Genomic DNA, 24,634 nt, shown 5'->3' on the forward strand with positions numbered 1-24,634 from the left:
CGTTTCTAACTTCCTTATTCCTTGTGAAAAAAAAATTTCCTTCGTAGACATTTTTTTCAAACTGAGATATTTTATCACCGCACGTTACTCACTTTTATCCATAATTTTGACTTTTTAGCAACTCGTTGCACAAAAAAATTTATTACATGCGAACGAACTGACAAAAACAAGTGACAGTCTGCATAAATATAGTGTGATAGACACTCTTTACTTTGAATATCGAACTTGATCCAAAAAGATTTCATATATATGCACTTCTAAGAACTTTTTGATTCACCCTGGTATGTTATAGTGTCCAGTATTTTGTGTTTATTATATAATATATTTTATCTATTCAAATATTTGCACATTTACTTACTGTTATCTATGCAGCACTATAAGCATTATATTACTATATGATATTAAACCCTCCAAGGTGTAATGTGTTTAATGTGCATTGGAGGTAATGTATGTTAATAAATAAGATATGCAATTCAAAGAAAACGAATTAAAAATCAAAAATTTGAATTTGTTTTCCTGTTTATTTATAAATGCATTACAAACTTTAATCTGACCTTTGTTTTAAACAGTCAAAACAAAAACTTCATTTGCCATAAAGATAAACTAGCATAGTTTTTAGATACGCTTTTATACAGCTACAAAAAATAATACGTTATTTACCAAATTGTATTTGAGATTTAAAATTGCGATTCAGTTTGCATATGACTAATATGCAGCCGGATGTAAATCTAAGACTTGATTTATAATAAATATACTATTCGATTCATTTCATATCATTAGAAACAATCTACTGCAACTGTTTAAATTAATATATCTATTACACTACGAATACTGCGATGAAATTATATAAACCATGTTCACACTTCTGCCACTTAGTTAACTTAAATCCTTAAGTGTCTTAAAACAAAGTCCACGACCCATGCGTGTTTTAGTGACGATTTATGCTACTTAAACATAATCTTCCACTCCGGGTCTAAGTGGCACGCTCACAATCACTCAACGGGCCATATAGAGGCCTACGCTCGGGAGTTCTCTTTGAGATCAAGGAATAAGGACATCCGTAGACAAACGAAAGTAACTGAAATAGTCCAGTGGATTGGCATGATAAAGTGGCAGTGAATATGCTACCGGCTAAAGGTAGCTTCTGAAGTGAAGACCATGTTCTTATAAGTGTAGCGTATGACATCCACCCACAAGGTGCACGTCATTTTTAAGATCGTCAGAAAACTGGAGGCACGCTGCCGCCAACCTTCAGATTATGTGTGGACTCTAGTTATTTATATCCTATATAAATCGATTTTAGTGCAATAATTTTTATTCCTTTTATAACATGTTGTTTGACTCGTCCCTCCTCTGAGATGAGACGTTAAACCAGAGGAAAATAACAAGACATGCAGGGTATGATATTGTATAAAACTAAAATATATCAATGGTCTTAATTCAATCAAAATATTTCGAAGCTAGATCTCATCACGGCCCACCTGACAGCCGCAGAAAGTATACAATTAACAGACTCATGCGTATTACCTTAATGGATTTATGTACTTATTGATACATCAATCAATGGCCGGCTTACGCTCCATGCGTTTAATTGATAGATCCATTTCGACGTCCGCAGCCTGGGCGTTTTAAAGTTTTTGTTGTACCGACCTTTATCTTATTGTTTCGACTGATGAAATTAAAAATATAATACCGCTACCATTGTGCTCTAGTTTGTATTCGTCTCTTAATATTTTAATGGTGTTTATATAAATGGAAATAAGATTACGAAGAATATCTGACTATAAAAGATTTCTTAAGTTGTTTACGAGTCCATTTCCCACATTCCCACATTTAAGTAATTACAGAGATATGCTTAACAAATCTTTTCGACTATGTACAACGTACATTACATTTTACATTAGACACATAAATTCTCTTTAATTTCCCTCTGCTAGAGAGACTTTCATAAAAAATAACTAAAAAATTATTTAAATACTTATTCAAGAATCTTCTATATAAATTAAAATTAATAAGCCCAAAAGATGGGAACAAATTTACTGATGAGATATTTTTAATTGTTCGTATAAATATATGATATATATATATATACCATAGAATTAAATAATTGAATAGAAAACAATATAAATAAAACTCTTCATTACGAAACTACGAAACTAAGTGTGAGGTGGTTTGATTTACAAACACCTGTCCCAAGGTATCAAACATTTGACGTCTATAAAAACTAAACAGACGTATTAGGATGTTATCTAACAAAATACACCTTTTACTTCAAAGCATTACAATGAAAATATATTTACATTAATAATGAATATATGTGCGAAAAAAACTTAATTTTTTAAGTAATCATAGTTGATTTGCATTAAGAAATTAATTTGATAAATAAAGCGATCACGTTGAAAGATAAGTTTTATAATTTGACATATTTTTCAAACTAAAATTTATTAAGTTTTCCTATAATAAATAAACTACTGTACTAATGTTGGGAGCAGTTCTTTCATATTCTAGATATTTTCATGAACGGGCCAAGACATTTAGAAAAAAAAAAACTCCTGTTTTGTAGTTCTTGTCTTATTGTTTCTATAGATGTTTACACTATTGATACTAGGGGTTTTAGAGCTTAAACGGTTCAGTTGAGTTCACGCAATGGAAGGGTCTTTTGTACTCCGTTTCCAATGACGTTCTCACGAAGGTGGCAGTTCTATGGGTGTAGGTTTACAGTATGGCCATGTATGGCTACATGAGTGGCTTGGGATGGTAGCGTGGACCACTCGGCAACGAGAAAGGATATGGGTTCTACCTCGGATCGCCCACGGTGGTAGCGGCTAGCAGCCTGGATGTCGCTCCCGGAGACAGACCTGTTTCTATTGCTATCCTATTTAATACACATTTTGATTTTAATATTGTCTTTAAACAGATGTTATTTAAGTTCTCTCTTTTTAGCGTACTGAAAATAAGAAAAATACAAAAAATGAAATGTCATGTAAACGGCAAAATATTAAAATAACTGATGCGTCAACATGTCATAAAATTAAAGTGGCAATACGCCAGTCACATATCACGTTACACTGACAACTGGTCGACCATATAGGCAACAAAAAAAACAAACAAACCAGAAAGGAAGAAAAAAGTGGAAAGACCAAATAGTCGGTAGGCTGATGACATAGCAGGGAAATTCTAACTGACCTAAACTAGAGAAAGAGACGCACGGAAGAAGATGGAGAAGGCCTTTACACAAAGAAGGATGCATATCCCGCAATAACAAATAAACCATTGACAAACAATTAGTCAAAAGTAAAGGTATGAATGAAAAGAAATAAAAGGCTTAATTATTGTTATATTCAAATCTTATTTACAATTTTTAGTCATGCTTATATATTCAATAAGGATTTATTAAAATTAAAATGATACGCACATCTGTCACTAAGGTATATCAAGTCTTAAAATCCTTATAATATAATATATTTATGATAATATAATTTACAATCAATCATTTAGACTGACTTTTCGGACCCAATTTACGAAAGAGACAAAACCGCATTATAACATTGTGGAGTCGCCTTTATTCTAAGTACGCGTCCCGTTCCCACGGTCGGTACGCCGATAAATTATCAGGATCCAATAACAGTGAGTACATTAAATCACAGTTCCGGTACGCGGAACTTCATTCGCTTCATATTTAAATCTTCTACTGCGTAATATAGTGTTGTACACGCATTTATACACAACAGTTTCTCTCGTAAAATGGTCACAGCGTGGTTCTTTGTTATAAAATCAGATAATATATAATTCTTGATAAATTGCACCCACCCCGTGGATGTTTTTTGCCACTAAATGGAGGCTTAAGTCTTTCGTATAATTAACTTATCTGTGTTTATATCTATATAACATTTATAAGTCAAAATTTACTTTTTAATTGAGTCGATCTGTTTTTATGACGCTTATGTAAATGTACATACATAGTCTACTTAAGTTTTAGCGCAAACATACAAACATAAACACAAATAGACAATATCTATTTAGTTTTTTAGTTTCTTTGTTGCTTTTGTACGATTTTTAAAATGCTTTTATACATATATCTTATTATAATTGGATTTTGCAACCTCAACTGATATTATTTTATCTATGTCCTTCAGTATATTAACGTATGTTATTCTACTACAAATATTTTTTAACTTATTCCTCGAACTAAAAACCTTCAAACGTTTCCAACAGTTATAATTATTTCACAAGTACTATAACTTATAGTTATCGACATAAATCTTCGCCACGTTTAAGTTAATGTATTGTAGTCCTTTTAATTTGGACTTTATCCTAAACGTCTAAGAATGAAATTTGTATATCGTATGAGCAACCTAGAGCTTTGTAAGCCCAATCTCATTGCCCTTGTAGATTTGCCAAACGTCGAATCGTTTGCGTAATGAACCATTAGTACAGTGAGATAAATGAATTGTCAAACTGGCGGTACAATTAGGGCCAAAGGCCAATGTGTACAGTTGTTAAACATTAAAAGTGCTATAGTTAATATGAAAGATAATTACTCGATCTTCAGGTTGCAGCGAGGCTTTAGGCGACAGAAACCAAATTCTGTCGCTACCTCTTACTAACGCAACAGGTCCAAAATTTAATTAGTAATACAATAACTCTACAAAACTCTCATTATATTAGAATGACTTACAATAAAATATTGTTTATTACCAAGTTAGCTTAACTATTTCATCATATTGTGAAATAAAAGTATATTTAGAAATATTATAACTTATTATTGCATTTGAACCAATTTGTAAATAAAACTCTGTAGAAATACTGGTAGGTACTGTTAGAATTTGCGCAGTATTATTATTTCACGTTAAAGTGAATTAAATTCGTAATTATTAAGAGTGTTCGTTTTTAAAATCTAAATTTAACTGTCATTTTACAAATAGTTAAATTAAGTAATAAAATTTTCTGAAGTAAAGCGACATTCAGTAATCAAGGATTTACTACGTTAAGTTTTATGACACAAATAGAACAAAAATCGTACCACGGGTAAATACCACTTTAGCTAGTTTTTTGTTGCTAGACCTTGGTTCAAATCTAATGATATTAATATTTGTACTATGTGGTTTCTCGACAGAAATAGTAATTGTGGTGATGGTTCTTTCAAGACATACTTTATTATCTCACTATGTACTTCTTCCAAAAAATCGCAGAAAAAAATTTAGAGCAATTATCAAGGACTGAATTTACGAACCCAGGCCTACCATCAATCCCACCATGTCCTCGCTTAAAATAACGTTAGCAATTAAGTTCAAGAACAGCTTAACAGTTCATAATAATAGATAAATTGTCGTACCAACCCTGAGCGATTTAGCGGGTATAATTATGTTACCTTATTTAATCAGATCATATATCAAAAACACTACCAATTACAGACTGTATTGAGAATGACATGACTTATTTATTATTTCATACGAAACCTTTGTCAATATAAATAAACGTGAGAGAAACTTTTTTTTAAACATTATCTCTTGACAACATTTAACGGTGAACTATTTATAACAGGGATTGTCTTAGTCATTTGTAAATCTCAAAATAAACCAAGTAGTCTAAATAGTTAGCTATAAAAAACTAACGTAAAAAACTATCTAACTATGAAAAGACATAATCGAATCTATTATAAAAATATGTATCCTTGTATAGTAAAAACTTAAAGTTTAGTAAACATTAATAAAATAAAGTAAAATATTTTATGTGTAAATAGAGATGTAAAAAACAAAATTATTTAAACATGTTAATGATTCATATATGGAAATAATAAATTGAAATTTCGTAATTTTTTAAGTTTCAATTATTATTTATATATTAATAAGTATTTATTATTCTGCGAACATTGGTAACCCAGTGGTAGAGTACTAAGACTGGCGATCATAAGTTTCGGGTTCGTTTCCTTGGACACGATCTGAAATAATTCACAATTTGTGTATTAATTTTATTATTGCCTCTGCTCACAAATCAATTTCTAGAGAAAGGACAGCAGCGTCTTATGTGTACCATAATACCACACTGGGATAGTCAACCCACCTGCCAAGGGAAGCGATTATGGTATATCTTCCCATAGATATCTTCGGAGGAGACATTTGCCTTACAATGGGCGTTGAAATGATCATAATGATTATAGTACGAGTACAAATATAGTGTAATCAGGGCATTCTTAGGAAAAGTGTAACTCAGAATAAATGACACATGACATCTCATGTTCTATAGCATCGATAACATGACGTGACTGTTCTAAAGGTTTCATTTATGTATTTATTTAACTTTTTTATGTACATTCTTTAGTACTGTTTTTATTAAGAACGTTTTATTTAAAGCAAAATGTTATACCTATCATTTTTAATTGATACTTAGGCACCTCGTAAACATTCTCGTTTGTACACGTGAATGCGCATAAGAATGTGTGTGTCGATGTTTGTTTGTGACTACAAGGTTATTTTTGGCATTACTAATACAACAATAAAGGTTGGTAGGCTAAAAGGCTTTATCATAGCTTCCTGTTCATCTGCGTTCCGTTCAAGGTCGTAAAACAATGACTGTGCCTTATACGCTTTGTCCTCACAATCGCGAGCTTAATCCGTATCACTGAGTATTCATACATAGACTTAAAAACTGCTGAATCATTCTAGCGATATGTTACGTTTTAAATTAATATACACTCAATATTTGTTTCTTTGGCTGAGTCAAATTTATTAGTAATTATGATATCCGTAGATGAACAACATTTACCAACATACCCCAGCGGATTTGTAAGTTAAAATGACAGTGGGCAGGTCACAAGCAGAATAAATAGCCAAACTGGAGCATTAAGATTCTAGAATGGAGCCAAGAAGAACATCAGACGACGTTTAAAAAGTGAATTTATAATAAATTGTTTTTGTTATGCTTAGTACTACTTGGTTTTGGTCTACCTTCACAAGAAATAATAATTATATTAGATATACATTGCACAGATATTAATTTATTAGCAAGATATTAATTTATATTAGTGTTTTATTTTGTGATAGGGTATATTTATCAAAATGTCGTACATAGTAAACTATAACTTGTATCATAAATATTTTTAATCATCTTAGTCTCTGTAGTAGTTGACGTATGTCGACGAATTGATAAGCGTGTAAGTGTTTATCGATTAAAATCAACACTGCACTTAAAAATTGTGTATAATTTTCGAATTCATAATTTAATATAAACATTACATCCCTTGTCAAGTTGAGTCTACCATCTCCTATATAACGCAACTTAAAATCTCAAGTTATAAAGCGGTTTTGGGAGATATAAATTTTAAAAATGTTCCCTGCCACTAAATAAGCGCAAGGTTATGTGTTTCACGACTTAAAGAGTGTGGTCGTTTGAGCCCATAGATATCAGCTGTAAGGCATAGGCCTACCTCTAAAATATTCATGGGGAGATATACCATGATCTCAATTTTCTACCCCTGGGTTACCAACACTCACAATTAAATTACATAGGCTGTACAAAGTGTAATTAATGTTGTACTGTATAGGATTCTAAGTTTTAAAATCTAAAATAATGTTGATTTACTATGCAATGGCCGTTTCAATTACGACGCATAAACGCCTTGTAAAAGTCATCACTAACCTTCATAATAAAAACTATAAGAGGTACTAACACGAATATAATTGAATATAATTTGTAATATTTCTTGTATGGCCTGGCAATGAATTTATACAAAGGAAAAAATTAAAAGCTTCAATAAGTGCATAACTCGGAAATAAAATAACAATAAACGTAAGACAAAAGATTTATTTCAATTACAAGTAATGAGCGTGAAAAACAATTATGATTCGATTAATCGTATATATCCGAGGTGGTGTTAAATAACTCCAGCGCCGCTTGTTCATTAAGGTTGTTCACACACTAGCGACTTATACATTAGACTGCATGCATTAGTCGATCAAGAGGTTAAATTTGGTTATTATTGCCAGTATTGTAGACTTATAATTTTTAGAATTATAAGTCTAATTAATTTTAAGAATATATTCATTAGGAACATATATTTCCTATAATAATTAATTTATTTGAATTATCTATAATTTCATAACTTCTTAACTCTCAATTTCAAAGTGTTAATGTATCAATGGCTTATGTAAAACAAATTTTGTATTTTTTTCCTATCCTTCAATCTTTAATAACGAGAATTAATGAAAAAATTGTCTGTAATATGTTTTCCGATATTAAATTTGTGTAATGTACAGTATTAACGAAAATAAAACTTTCATTTCAGAAACAATTACTGTGTTTGACTCTACAAATATTATAAAGTATTATATATTTATAAGGAGAAACCCGTAAAGAGAATTTTTAAGTTAATTGAATAATAAAACTATGAATAAATGTTTGAGTACTTTTAATAATATTTACCATTTAATTAAGCAGTGATAACTCAGCGGTAGAGAAGTGATTTTCGATCGTAGGTCGCGGATTCGATTTCTTAAATATAAACTCATAACATTCACGCTTTGTGCGTTAATTATATTGAATAGACACTGCTCAGATAAAAGTTTCCGGAGGATGGGTAGTAGCGTCCACAGCGTATCGTCATACCACACTGCGATAGCCAATTCGCCTGCCAAGCGTGACGACTTTGGTATATCCTTCTATAGATATCTTTATGGGAGGCCTAAGAGCATCTATAGGCTGAAATGATAATAACGACTCAGAACAAGAAGGCGTGTTTTGTAGACCTTATATTAATTACTAATTGTCCAGTCTTAAATGTATTATTTATATTATTAACATTTATAGTCTGGAGAAAAATGCTAGCGTAATGTGTAATAGCGTAATGCGAGTTCTTCTATAGAAACATCATTTAATTTAAAGTACTTTAAGTTTTAAACACGTCCGGAGAAGAACCTTAAAAAAACTTAGTCGTAGTTTTTTTTTGGAACCCGTTTACGAACGTTTTTTTATTAGGGAATTTAATGTTAAAATTGCGCTATAAATTTTCATGGTATATTAATTATATTTTTATCACAAGTATATGATAAATTCAATAGTGTTACGGTAGAAAATGTTTGCATTAAAACATTACTTAAAATATTAGATTATTAACGTGTGTTCATGCCCTTAGGACGGGCTATTTTTAACCTTCGATTAAGCACTAGACATCTGTCAGACCTAACGGTGAGTAATGATGGTGGGATTGTTCATATCAGAGTTGTAAAATATATCAACACTCTGTTGGCTTTCAATGGGGTTACCTTTTATTTCAAATATAAACAGCAAATAAAAAGTCACATCTGGTGAATTATGCTAATTAAAAAATCGAACACGTTTTTTGTCAAAATTATTCATCATTAATCAACTGTTATAACAATGTGTTATAACGTATAACATATCGTTAAAGGCTTTTTTAAGTAAGCTAAAGCTGTTGCTTTTGTAAAGTAAGCTAAAGCAGTGTAAAGCTGTTTGCCTTTAACTAAACTTTAATAAATTAAAAAAAAAAATGAAAAATGATAATGAAAGGGCTCTCTAAATTAAGCAAGCATCCAAAACATATCCGTGTTAAATTTGTGATAAACGGTGATCGTCACCATCATCATCATTATTTTAGCAGTAGCACGTACACTACTGAAAGTAGGCATTCTCCATATAAACTAAAGAGTCTAATAAAACCCGTCCTTCACTATCATCTCTTCAACCGTAGGTTGTTCACCTATATACCTATATATAGGCCTATCCCGTATATTTTCATAGGACGGGTTAGAAGCAGTCTGCATCCAGTGCTTTCCAATAAGGCCAATGGAAAAGTATTAGAATGATATAACAATGATAGATATGAAACTAATAAAGAAAAGTGTGTAAACATGGACATAAATGGTCCGTATTTATGGAACATAATTTTAACAGTCCTTGTGTTACGAACGTTCATATTTTAATATGGTTCGTAGTTATGAAACGATGACTCATGAGTAGTATTTATTGAATTTCATGTTAATAATTGTTAGCTATTTTTTAAAAAGGTTGTTTATGTTTTAAACCTTGAAAGCGATTCCAAGCCTTTAATTAAAAATAGCAATAGCTTTTAAATAGAAACTGTTGTGTTTTCTTTACAATATGTTAACATTGATTGAAGATAAAGGAAACTTGAGCAAACAACAAAGTCAATTCATGCAATGATTAAAGCTGCGTCAAGAGGACATCTCTGTCGGAGGTCGTCGCTCGACGCCGCACTCCACACAATAGCATGCTCATTAGTACGCTATTCGCGCGCGCTAATTATCGCAGCGCGACTACTGCTAAGACACCGAGCGACCGTGTCACTATCCCGATGTCCGGCACTTCGCATGTTTTTTGTTATAGCTAGGGATACATATGTGTTTGGCGCCTTTTAACATTTTGTATCTGTATTTACTTTACGTGTTATTTCGTTAATATTTTCGTCCATCTGTACTCTGGTAACTGAAAATAAATTGTAAGCAATTATTAAAAAACTAGCCTAACTTTGACAAACCTAATCCACTTCGCGATCTTTACGAACCCTCCTCAATCGCTTTGCGGCTGTAATTTATTGAAATCTGTTTCAGCAGCTGGAGTTTGAAGTCACTAAGCATTTTGATTCGAGGGTTATGGTGACGAGTCAGAACATAAGGAAACTATTTTTTATACATTTCATCGTATGTCAGCTGATAGACGCGCACTGCAAGGCATAGGCCAGGGTGACCAATCGCTGTCTTATATTCATTAATTCACGTCGGCTTATAGGCGCCCTCTCATATACGTATAAATAAATTAAATCTAAAATTTGTCAAAACCAACGTACTTTGTTGTTAATTCACACATTTCAAGATTAAAATAATAAATTAAATTTTGTTTTTGATTTGATACGAGTAATGTCAGAAATGTTAAATAATTGCAAGAAATAAGGAAAATTATGGATGTTAATGTGTTTTACTAATTTTAGAATACACGTTTAGGTGTGATCCTATCAGTGTCAAAATTTATAGTTAGTTCTTGCAAGCTGAATATTGCATTAATGTCAGACGCAATTCTTTTGTGGCGTGGTTTAGCTCCACGTATAAAAGTTGGTACAGACTATATGTCCTGGATGTTTTTCATGACCAAGCCAAGTAATAGAGAAAAAACTCCTCAGTTTTAATTTTGGCTGTTGTTAATTTATTGCGTCAAATAATCAAGGTAAAACCTTGATTATTTTCTTAATCGAACGAAAGTAAATGGCGCATTAGTAAGTTGTATGACTTTCAGCCACCGGAAAAAATGAAAGGGAGGTATGTCCAGCTGTGGACGTCTTACGACTGAAATGATGATGATTGTCTTTGTTTAGTATTGTGTCATTGTCATTGTAAGTATTAAGTTTTTGTTTTACTTACACGCTTATTTAGGGTAACTGTTATGTTGTAACTAATTTAAGAAATAAGTTTTGAATATTTGGGGTAATTTTTTATCTATAATACGTCAATATATAAGTTGTAGATGTGCCTAAAGAGGCTAGCGAAGGAGTTGTGATTATCTTTAATAGAACGTTAATCGTTTTGTTGGCTGCGTGCCATAATTTGTACAATGCCTTTTACCGTAAAGAGTGCCTCGAAAGCTTTGATCACTATACTCATGTATTTACATAGATGTTTTACTGAATAAGGTTAGCTTTTACTTTAACTGTCACGAAAGAAATAAAAACAATATACATTAAGTACTTCGGAAAAAAGTTACAAGCATTTGTATAAATATATTTCTCGTTTTACGAAATTTCAAAGTCGAACATTGTTTTATTATGAATGTTTACTGTTGAAGATGGATTTCTACAACAAATTTGAACAACACTTGGTATTAAATACACTGTCTGATTATTTCTTATGACTTATGACTCTTAGAGAATCATTGTTATCGATTAAAAATAATACTTTTTAAGATAATTGTTTACCAAATCTAAGTTTAACATCAAAAGTAGACTAAAAAATTGTCGTAAAGACTATATTACTATAAATAGTCCATATATTACGCATATGGTAATTTTGTCAACGTACATAAAAATATTATTATTAGTAATAAAATATAAAAAATAACGAGGTACATAAGGTTAGCACCAGAAAGATACCTGTTACCTACCTGTTAGATGTTAGATGCCTGTTATATCTGTCTCTAGGTTCCATAAATTTTACGTTTTACAATAAAGTCTCGTGTAATAAATCAGAAATACCACATAAATGTAGATGAGATAAGGAAGTTACCAGAAAAAACACATTTATATGTGTTTTTTCTGGTAACTTCTTTTCTGGGAAATGAAAAGGAAAATTTCTCAGACCCTGGACATTTTGAACCCTTGTACCATTAAGTTGAAAAATGCCCTTGGATAGGAGCTCAATTTAATTCTAATTTCTAACATATTGGACCCTTCTAGCATTGTTCTCGTGACGTACACAAGTGATACTATAATTTTTCCATAGATCTCCTTTTTTTATTTATAATACTATCACGAATAATAACCCGAAAACCTGGACTAAAATCAAGAGACCTGTAGGTACCCAGGAAGATGAAACATGCACTACTTAACGTGACAGCATTTAATCTGACTTGACATGAACAAACTTAGAAGTATAAAATCCTTTAAACGCCTGCATATCACTGAATAATACAGAATTACGCCTCTACAAGATATTTAAATACACCAGTCATTCTAATAAACATAAGGCCGCGGCTATAAACGATTTTATTGCGGGGTACCGTTTCATAATTTACGTTATTAAGATTTAAATTTTATTGTCATTTAAATCTATTACCCCCGACACAATCCAAATAAAGGTAGATTATTTGTGGCATTATTATAAGGTATTAAAAGTCTAAGGTTTTGGAAAAAATAACTTGTTATAATAAAGTGAGAAAAAGCGTTTCGAGAGTACTGATAACTACGTATTAAAATGAATTATTATAACTAATGTCTAAAGTAATTGGCCTGTATGATTCTAAAGGCAAAAGTAAATTTATTTAACATATCACATTGATAAATTAAAAAGTAAAGAGTTAAAGGTTTTAACCACCAGGTTAAATACGAGACAAGCTATTGTTTCTTTTTCTCTCTTACTTAATGTAAGAAAGATTAACTCCTAAAATTAAACATAAATTTGTAAAACAAATAAAATAGATGTCTTATAAAATCCATCAAAACTCTAAGACAGATGTGGTTGTTAGTTTTTGCTATCATAATTAAATAAAAAAGTTACACGGAAAACAATAAAACACTAAATAAAAATTGTAAATCTTTTGAAATTTCGTATAAAAATTCATTTCCCTTTTATACCATGCCACTGTGCCAGGTCCATTCCATTATAACTCCGCAACATTTCAGCGGGATTGCTTAACGATAATAAATTATACCGAAACAGATAATATCGTGATATCGAGCGAGATACAGAAGAAATTAAATAAACCATATCGAACAAAAGATAACATAAACATGAAGTAGTAATAAAGCCTTCGGTCCAGTAACATGGTATTAGAATTTATAGAGCGCACTAAAAGTGGAGATAGAGTAACTCCCCATACGTAGTAATGCGCGGCCCGTGTTCTGCCTACGACCGATATGCTGTTGCGGTTTATACGCTGAGCACTATAAACCTACTCCAAGTTGTCAGCGACTGGCGATTTTCATTCTTCTATAACGAAAAAGTCGAAACTTTCACCGTATGCTAATGAATACATACAGCTTTCAGTCCTGCCTTAGGAATACACTAATATACGTAAAAATTCTAACTTTTTCGCACTATCTGTCATGATGAATATATATTTTATAAAGTTTCACAAGGTATCTTATTAATTTTCTATTGGGTAATCGAAGTATGTGAAGCTTGGTATGTTGACTCATTTATGACTGATATTATAATGTTCATATAAAAATTGTTAAATTATATTTAAAAAGAACAACTGTTTAGTTTCTAGCTGGTTCTTCTCAACAGATCAACTTCCGAATTATTTTTTATTATTATTTTACATAATTGTCGATTCAAAAGTGTATGTAAATGTCTACTTGAATATTTTTAATAAGTGTTTTGAGGCTAAAACATAGGCCGAGGTGATCTAATCATGTAAGGTCTTTTGCTAAAAAGAGTCATCGCCCAATGATTTCTTACATTTTGTTATAAAGTTATGTCGATGCTATTTTTTATTTACATTAAATATGATACTTGAATCGATTATTTCGTTAGAATTATTGTTAATCGTTCAGTGAATAAGTTATCGAAAAACATTAAATCGTGATAGTCTAGTAAAAATAAAACTTAACCATTAATAAAAATAAAAAGGACACCATCATCAGACAAAAGCAATTATATTAAACAATTATATAGAACATAGTTGTAACTTCTTTTGCAACCTCCACAAATCACAAATTGTGCTAGTGAAACGTAAATAAAATTACAAATAAATATATAAATTTTATAACACAAGTACAACATAAGATAGCAAGGTCATGTAAGTTTAAATATGTAAAAGTCTGGTTAGATAAAAGAAAATAAAATATATTTACTTGTTCATCTTATTAAGAAATATCAATGATATTTGATTTTAAGCAGTGGTAGCCTATTTTTTGAGGAATGAGACTTGCGATTGTAAGTCGCGAGTTCTATTCCCGGGGTACAATCTTATGTAATCCATACTTTGTGCATTGTTTATATAGGATTACCACTGCTCGCAAACAAGTTTGCAGTGGATAGGCGGCAGTGTCCTCTGCGTAGCATAATACCACACTGCGATCGCCAATCCGCCTGTCAAGTATGGCGATTATGGTATATCCCCTGAAGATATCTGTGGTGAGGCTTATGCCTTGCAATGGGTGTCTATGGGCTGAATCGAATGTTATATCATTTAGACCCCCGGAAGTGAATAACAGTTCATTTCTATATAGGCCTTTCAAAGCAGCTTAGATTCATCATTTAAAATTTTGTTAAATAGCAAGAGAAGTTCGGTCATTCAAAATGAACCCAGTACATTGCAAACTAATACTCCTTTAAGCTGCAAATGGGCCGGCAGCCCAAAGCGACGAAAAGAACCTGGCACCGGCGCGGTGATTCCATAGAGTCCTGAGAAGTTGTGACGCTAATGTTTATAAAACTTCTCCTTGTATCGTTTCTGGGCCTCCTAACCTCCTCTCAGATTCCTGTTACAATTGAAAACAAATTTAAATACTTCTGCTATTTAAATATTATTCAATTACCTCAGTTTGTAAAAACTCTACTAAAACATATTTACTACACCTGTATGCTATTAGTATCTGTATATGTATGTGACATCTGTATATGTATATTTTACAATATGAGTATGTGTTTATGAGTAATTACATTATAGTTATATATTTACACATCTGCCTACTTGATATCTCTGCACCCTGGATATCTAGTCCGCCATTAAACAAAGAGTAAACATTGTAAATTAAAAATGAATATATATTTTAATCTGATACTGTAAGAGATCTCGCTCTGCATTCGTGACTTGCACGGAACATGGATTGATATTGGAAAATTGTCTAAATTATTGAGTGCCTTTGTAACGGCTCCCACCGTGGGAAATCAGGCGAAGTTTTCAGGTGAAACTGCTCAAACACAACGTCTTAGTACCATTAAATGCATTATCTTAATGCTACTAGCTTTATTGCAATATTCTATGTGCACACTCTATATCTATTGTATATGTTCTATCTATCATAATAAAACATATTAAAATTAATTCTATTTCCACTTAATTAATATGTTAACTTATAAGTGTTTATTTTATACGGTAACTTAATTCACGTGGTTGTGTTTAAATAATCCTAAAATATTCACAAATGTACCAATTAAATAATGGACATAATACTTTCAATCGAGGGTTACATATCGTTTGATGATGTAGTCGTAGTTAAAGTATTTTTGTCGGTATTTTTCATGCTCCTAATTTTAATAGGTGCTAAATCATCATTCAATCCTTGTTCTTAATATTCTAGTCTATGTTCTATAAGCTAAATTGGCGTGAATTTACGATGAGCTCCAGTTGTGCAGAATTACCATGTTACCAGATAGTTACTACTCACCTCTACCCACTGACGGTGGTAATCCAAGAACTATTCCTCATTAATGGCAAGGTTACCAATATACACATTTACAAGGTGGCGGTAACCACCTGAGATAGAGGAAATGATAACCAGGATTGACCTAGGCGGTGTATTTACATGTTTACATATATTATTTGCAATTTACAATTTCGACCCGAGCGCAATGTCAGCCATCACTGTTATCGTCCGAAGTCAAATCAGCTTTCGAATTACAATTCGAATGAATAAACACAAAAACATTGTAGCCGTAGTGGTCAGAAATACGGAGTTTGAATGCCACACATTGACAAAAATTTGTTATTCAATGTACATCACATAACATAAAGGTATATTTTTGTAAATATATATTTTATTATAAATATCTTTAAAGCGTCTATGTCTTATTCCTGCTTATATCTTCACCGTGGTATACAAGCTGTTCTATTGTATATAGAAAGTTAATAATATGACTTGTTGATTCTTCACTATTATTTTCGTAAAATGTGTCGTTTCATTTACAACACTCTCCTCCAAGATTTTTTTTTCCACGTAACGCTTCAAAAATGTTCCCATGTTCAGTTTTTAGTCTATGAAACAAACTTAACCTAACGGGGTGTCGTTTGGTTAAGTTTGTTTTCGTCTTTGATAATCTCAGAGCCCGAAGTCTTCATTCAACATTCTTTTCAACCTAATTTAACTCCATCTAAAAGGTGGATATTTTTTACTTACGCATGCGATGTTTTTTGATTCGTGTCTTCACAGCTTTTATCACTGCTGGAGGCATAACAGTGTGACAGATAAAAATTTTTCTCTATCCTATACACTTGAATTACCATAAATAGTTTTATGGAGTGATAGAAGAATGTTTAGTTTTATTAGAATTTTAAGTTGTCCGGAAATCTATAGATACGTATTCGTATCTCGGTTGTCTTTGTCTGCTCCATGCTTAAAAATAAATTGAATTCCATATTGTGCATAATTTTTAATTTTCAAAACCGAATGTCGAAGTACAACTTTCATTAACATTTTGAGGCCAATATTCAAAATTTAAATATTTTCTTTGTGACAGAACTTAAGACCGGGCTAGCAACGTATTCAAATACATACGTCAAATGTCTTTGTCTCCTTGTGTTAGAGAATTCATAACAATCAAGTCAATTATAAATTAATTTAAAATATTTTAAATACACTTTATAGAAGATCTTCGTATTTATTTTTTGAAAGCTATTAGTTATACGACAAAATCCTATCGAGATCGTATATGAATCAAATACTAAATCAAGAAAGTACACAATGCGATAAGATCGCCAACCGTACTTCTGTATTGCTATCGTAATATTCACATGTTTTATGTGTTTATAAGATCAAAAATAAAGTAATAAACAAATCAAGAATTCATAGTTTTAATTAAAACCCATTGAAATTTATAGGTAAACAGAACTAATGGATATTTCTGGAATAAGCCTTCTGGGATAACAATCGCTGGTGTCTTAAGACCAAAGGTCACATAATACTGCAAAAGCCTCATCAGCTAAAATAACGTAGACCGTGCAATATGCAGATGGACAGCTTATGGTTGCAGGGTCGCGGGTTCAAACAGTGAGCTTTACTTTAAATGGAGTTAGGCTCTATTGCAGTGATGTTGATAATTGGCCTCTGAATACAAATTAAAGTTTATGCAAATTAATACAGCAAGTGAAGTGAGGCTAAAACTGTTTAAGCGCAACGAACAACGCACTTCTGTAATATTTAATTGAAAATGTTTCAAGTGCTGAATAAATTACTTTAAAGTATTTGATATTTAAAATTACTTTCAAGAATAATTGTTTCAATATTGTTCAAGTCCTAAAAGACCTTACTGCTTAATAAATCATTCCGCTTTCGTCACAATCGATCTCGTAGAGTGAATTCGGTTGAAAAAATATTTTGGATTGGCGTGCAATTACACAATAATTAAGAAAAGATTATAGCGACAAAGATTTAGATACAAAAAAATTAATACAACTAAAACTTAGGTTGGACTTAGACTTGTAATCGGATCGCGGGTTTGTGTTCCGGGATATAGTCTTATACATAATTCAAACTTGCATTAATTTTATGAAATTGCCTCTGCTCACAAAGAAGTTTCCAGAGGAATGGGCAGCAGCGTCTTCTGCATACCATAATACCACACCGCGATCGCCACTTGCTTGTCAAGCATGGTGAATTTGGTATATCTGCCTTATTGAAAATGATGCAAAAAATTAAATAATCGATAAGAAGAGATGGGACAAAACTACACACATTATTATTACACACAAGAGCATACAGTATTGCCGTACTCCAAGCTCAGACTCTTCTAAAATTTAGCCAATTACATACTAAAAGTAAAAATGTCGCTTATTATACGGCGACGTTTTATTCACCTCTTCAATTAATAAAAAAAATGAGGATCTAAAACGAATAAATGAATTGTTGTATCTTATATGCTTTATGGAGCATTTCCTAATATGGTTTCTTAGCAAATTTGTTGATAAAAAGCATTAGTGTGTGGAAGAAAATTAGTGATATATATTTAGTAATAAAATTCATTCTTGTGCCCATAGACGCCCACTGCAAGGCATAGGCCCTTCCAAAGATGTCTATGGGGTGATAAATCATAATCGCCACGCTTGGCAGCCGGTTGGCGATCGCAGTGTGGTATTATGGTACGCACACGACGCTGTTGTCCATTAAAAACTTGTTTGTGAACATTGGCAATCCTATATGATTAATTCATTGATTGTAAATTATATAACATTGTCCCATGGAACCCGAGCCCGCAACCTACAGTTGCAAGTTTCAATCCTCTACCACTGGGCTACACCTACACCTAAAACCAATAACATAGTAAGCAACAAAAATAATAAACCTTTGCTAAAGTCTTGTTGTGGCAGCTGAATATATAAAACTATTTATACTTACCAAGGCTTTAATATACCCAAAAGCACTACAATAATAAAAACATTTTTAATACCATGATATAAGCAAAGTGTATTCTAAATAATCGTTGACCTTTATTACAATCGCCTTATTCTATTTCACTTCAATTACGTTCAAGGCCAACACAAAAATTTAGGAAATACAAAACAATATTCCAATGATAATGTCGAGAAACATTTATTGATCGATTTACAGTAATAATAATAACATCGATTCTCGCTACAAACGACTAGGAAACCAAGTGTAACCAATTTTATTGGAACAATTTAATGTAATTCTCTTACAAACTGCGTAAAACTTGAAACTAAGTTATGTTTTAATATAGTATAATATTTTCCTATCTTCATACCCTTTTGCTTTAAACTTATCTTTTGAGTATTGTAACAAAATAAATTTATGAGATTAGGTAAATCTAAAGGCAGAATTCCTCTGATCTATATATCTAGTACATCTTCTTTTTTTCAGCCAATATGGCCCACAGATCGCCATGAAGACCGATCTTGCGCTGCCTCTATCAAGCGATTTCCTGCGACTTTAATTTTATTGCCCATATACCTAGAGGTGAACTTACCTACGCAGTGTCCGATGACCGATTCGTGGTCGCCACTCAGGAATCTCTGGACCCCAACTGGCATCTGTTGCACGAGATATGTACCCCGCCCACTATCACCTCAGAAGAGCAATTCTTAAATCTAATTCTAATTATATATACATATATAGCTATAAATGAGACTATATAGTATGTCTTAGAATGGAAATCCTACGGCTGAAATAATAATAACATACGGTTTAAATATTTAAGTATTTAACGGATATTAATGGAAGGTTATACCTCAACCTAATACAAAATTAAAGGAATAACTTGTAAATATTTATTCCCTAAAATTAACTACTTAATAATTCAATTCCACTATATCATTGTAACCATGCACTTCTTTACCTTCCTTCTGACGGTGAAGAGAGAAATATAAACAGTTTTATGTAAATAACCGCCTAACACAATATACTCAAATGAGGCAATGTCATACATAAAAAATAAAATATACATATAAAATGATAAATAACTTTTTCACACAAAATCAACTAGTGAAGTAGAGCTCAAATAAATCTTATCTCACTACGTCTAAATCAATTTAAATTGTTAATAAATTCGCTATAGCTGTCGGCTTGATAATACAGACGCGTAACAAATTTATTGGGCAGCTATAGTTTTTGTGGATCAAATTATTAAAAGTTTTAAATGTTAAATAAAGTTCTATACCTATACTAATATATTTTGTTGCATTATATTTAATTTGTAGTTAATACGCTACCTAAACACTTTATCATTGTCATTTTGTGAAAGTTTTTTAGATATGGACTACATCTACGGTAGAACAGTTTATTATTTTTTTAGACTTTCATTGCCCTTTTTATGTTTTTATAATTATATAACTTTTGATGAAGCTATATATAGATGTTATAAATGTATGTAAATGAAATGCAAATTTCGAGTCAGATATTTGACAGGTATACATCCATTTATTGGTATCGTAGTGCACTTTGAATTTATTGTAGTAATAACTTGTAAAAATCTTGAGCAAAAATACTATAAGAAACGAATATAATAGAGTAGAAAATTAATTTGATGTACCTTTTGCTTACACGCTCACGCTTTATTTTAAAATGAGAGTCGTCGTAGCACCTACTTACAATCTAATAAAAACGTGACGACTTACGTTTCATGGATATCATCATTATTTTAGAAGTAAAACGTCCATTTTTGGACATAGGCCTAACAATATTAGCACATCTAAGATTTCTAAGGACCAGTAAGAACAATCCAGAATCTTCCAACAACCTTAATAACATCGTCCTTGTGGGTCCTACAGTAACAGTCCGTGACCTCTGTACCAAAATCTTATAGCCACAGCGACTATCTGTTCTGCATGCTACGTAATTTGTCCAATGCTACTTCACTGAGCTATTTCAGTCACTTTCGTTCGTTTATGGATCTCATAGTTCCTTATTCGATCTCATAGTGAAATCTTGAACCTAGCCCTTTTCATGGGAATTTTTCAGTTCCATAAATCATGACATTGGACTTAAAACTTCTTCTTTAAGCACTGAAGGATATTGGACTTGGAAATGTTTTGATGTTTCTCGAACATATGACTGAGACTTGTGTTTCGGTAGGAACACTAAATGGCTTATCAAATATGCAGCAACTTCCAGCGTTTCCACTGCCGAGAAATATAACCATAAAGAAACTCATCATCTTCTATCCGGATTAATAATAAAAAATAAGGAAGACAGTTATGTATCGGTGAATGGTTCAAAAATATTAAAAACGTAATCCATGGCTATTTAAAAACCGGTAGCATGTTTGTGGAAAGAAAATTAAGTGTTAACATTTACAGTACAAATCTGAAAATTGCATGATTGAACCACACTAACGCGATGTAACACGCACGGAATTGCAACTATTTGCGAAACTAATTAACCGCATTCCGATCGCTTGAAGCCAAGGCTATTTCTAGATAGGTGTATCACGTCATGGGATATCTTTAATCACCGCCAATTATTTGAATCTTTTATGATCGCAGACGGTTACCTGTTTTCATAATGAACATCGAACCATACCTCCTTCCACTATTTTAAATTAATTACCACACACGTCGACACGATTATTTGAAATCTTTAACTTTACAGGTCTTTTCCAGGTTCGATCAGGGGAAATCAACGAAAGGTGCAAGCAAGCTCCGGCGGGACCTCATCAATGCAGAGATCGCCAACCTGAGGGACCTTCTGCCTCTACCTCCGTCCACGCGACAGCGACTATCACAGCTCCAGCTCATGGCCCTCGTTTGCGTTTATGTGAGAAAGTCCAACTATTTCCAGCAAGGTAAGTGTTTTCTACATTTTTATATACATGCCTTTATTTATTAAATTTGTGCATCATGAAAAAATCCTTCAATATTTTTTATAACATATTAAATACATAAATTTTATAAGTAGACAGAAAAAACATATTTTTATACAACTAATTTAATAAGCGAGTTGTTTCTTTTATCGTGTACAAATCTTGTTTACCCTTTGGCATTTACAATTTGATAGGATGTAAGGTGGCAAAGTGCTGTGGGCGTGTAGCTTACTCTTCGACAGTAATTAGGCATTGGCGATAAAATTATCTATTGATATATTCGTCTAAACAATATCATATTTATATTAGTTCATAGACATCAGTTACATGATCCAATATCTTTTAGTCTTGGAGAGCGTGTGGACTGTAAAACGGATTAAATATATGCAAATAATGGAGGTAATTTAATAATAATTTTACAAAACTAGGTGACAGTAGACTGACGGCCAACGAACACGACAAAATGCAAAGCCTGAAACTGTCAATACAAAAAGTATAAAAAACAAATGAATATATAAAGAGGTTTTAAATGACCCAGTCAGTCGCCAACACATAGATATTATCATAGCAGAATCTCCTTATGAAGTTGTAGCTAATTAACAGACAGCTCAATGATAGACCGACTATAACAAAAAGCTTAATTATCCAAAAATTTATTATTTATAATTAATAATTTTCATTTATTATTTATAATTAATAATTTATTTTACATTTTATTTAATTTAAGAATGTTTTCTTATAATGAGAATTTCACGCTAAACTCGTTATTAGGTTACAAATGCATAAGTTGAGTTTAAACAGGTCAAAACAAAATAAAACTAACTACTAATTGATTTTTTTTATCGATTGGTCGGAATTTTTTTCAACAGTTTTAATGTAAATACATTAAAAAATCAATTGTATCGATAATAATGTATTTTAATGGCGTATGTTAATGGCCTATTATACAAATAAAAATTTATATCTTTTTAAATTCTAAACTTTTTATTGATATATAGAATTATTAATTTTGACGGCAATCTTAAATAAATAAAAAATAAATATGAGCTATTATATTACATAATAATGTTATTTTTCTATGAAATTAGAGATAAAAACTCTTAGACTGCAGATAATTCTCATAAAACACTCCCATGACTAGCCTTGCCAATTATCAGATAGAACACTATAATTATCCAGTTGCAGCAGAACGTCGAGAACGTTACCTAGGTGATGTCAGTTGAATTTATTTATATCATGTTTACCTACTAATCAAAAGAGACAGTTGCGGTATAGTGATGATCCTGAGCACACTCTGGTGTAATAAATATATGTTGTCTTGATTTATTAACGATAAATATATATTATTAATCAAAAATTTAAAATCTTTTTAATATTAGCAATGTTTTAAGCCAAAACATACATATTTAATACACATGTATGAAAATGAAAATTTATGCAAAATATACTCAGATTAAAAACCCAGCGGGAAAATATTGCTTTTGTTTTTCAAATATACATGACACATGATTAATTACTTCTGTGACAATTTATATTGAAAACTGTCGCAGTAACGAGGGCCCATACACAACAAAAAAGTAATAATAGACGCTTCCAAACCAACCGATAGAGCCATGTATTGGTCCTCACAGGCTTTGAATCGGAATACTACTCGCACCCGGAGTGAGAATTCAAGGCATGGTCTCCTATAATAAGCACTCTAAAGAGCGTCTGGTTTGACCTAAGAAGTTATCAGGCTCTTGTAGGAATTCCCAATAGCCCAAGCATCAATGTATATCTCGTGTTAGTTTGTAAGAAGTCCTTAGCGTTTCATCAACTTAAACCGCTGCTACACTATCATCATTCAGGTGCAGGACGTCCATTGTTGAACATAGGTCTTCATACATATTTCCAATAGAACCGGTTGAAAACGATCTGCCATCATCTTCTTACGATATTAACAAGGTTATCTGTCTACCTAGTTGGTGGACGCCATATGGTAGGTACGTGATCTCCACTCTGGAGCCTTAATCTCCCAGTGGCGTGCGCGCTATGTGGTCTATCCACTACTACTTCTGGCCAATCCACTGGGCTGGATCCCAACATTACTAGCTATTAAAATCATTTGACGAACAGCTCTCGTCAATAACAAAAAAAAACCACACTAGCGTACATCATCTTGAGAAATAATGAAGTAATGATAACATTATCTTAGAATAGTCGCCGCAGTACTTTACCGTTTGAAATAAGAAAAAAACCTACTTTATATTAAATATTCTTTACATTAGCACTTAATGATAACGTATTAAACAGATCCTCGACCAGATAGACCGATACTATGGATAAAGCAAAGCGTTCGGAGCACCTGCACAGTCGGCCGTCTCCGTTGGTAATAAATTAATATCTAACACGCGTTCAGTACCAGCTGTCGTCGCGTCAAACACACCGCGCACTTGTTGCACTTCTAGTGCACTGTTTAAATTTGCAAGTGCAATAGTGTTCAGTCTCCGCTTCGCATTGCGCTATATAATAACGCATATATTATATCGAAAATTTACTTTTGGTTTTATTTTCTATCTTTCCTTAATTTTTCTATTACAAAAGCTCCAAATAGGCTGGAATATTTTTAATTGTATATTTAATTTTATGTAAGGAAAGTTATAATGGAAAATAAAATTAAAGAAATTGCGTAGAAACTTCAAAATTTTCGGAAA

General features: G+C 31.9%; 1 protein-coding gene across 1 annotated transcript in view; it reads left to right on the plus strand.

The window, feature by feature from the left end:
- Nucleotides 1–24,634, plus strand: part of LOC137920129 (PAS domain-containing protein cky-1-like) — a 168,801-nt gene that overhangs the window by 25,584 nt on the left and 118,583 nt on the right. The window contains exon 3 of the mRNA XM_068763362.1: nucleotides 21,742–21,923. Coding sequence (XP_068619463.1) covers nucleotides 21,742–21,923 — 182 coding nt within the window. The remainder of the gene's footprint in view (nucleotides 1–21,741; nucleotides 21,924–24,634) is intronic.

The sequence above is a fragment of the Battus philenor genome, unplaced genomic scaffold, assembly GCF_028537555.1.
Source record: "Battus philenor isolate CCGP_79_NKW_IND1 unplaced genomic scaffold, ilBatPhil1.0.hap1 SCAF_18, whole genome shotgun sequence".
Lineage (NCBI taxonomy): Eukaryota > Metazoa > Arthropoda > Insecta > Lepidoptera > Papilionidae > Battus > Battus philenor.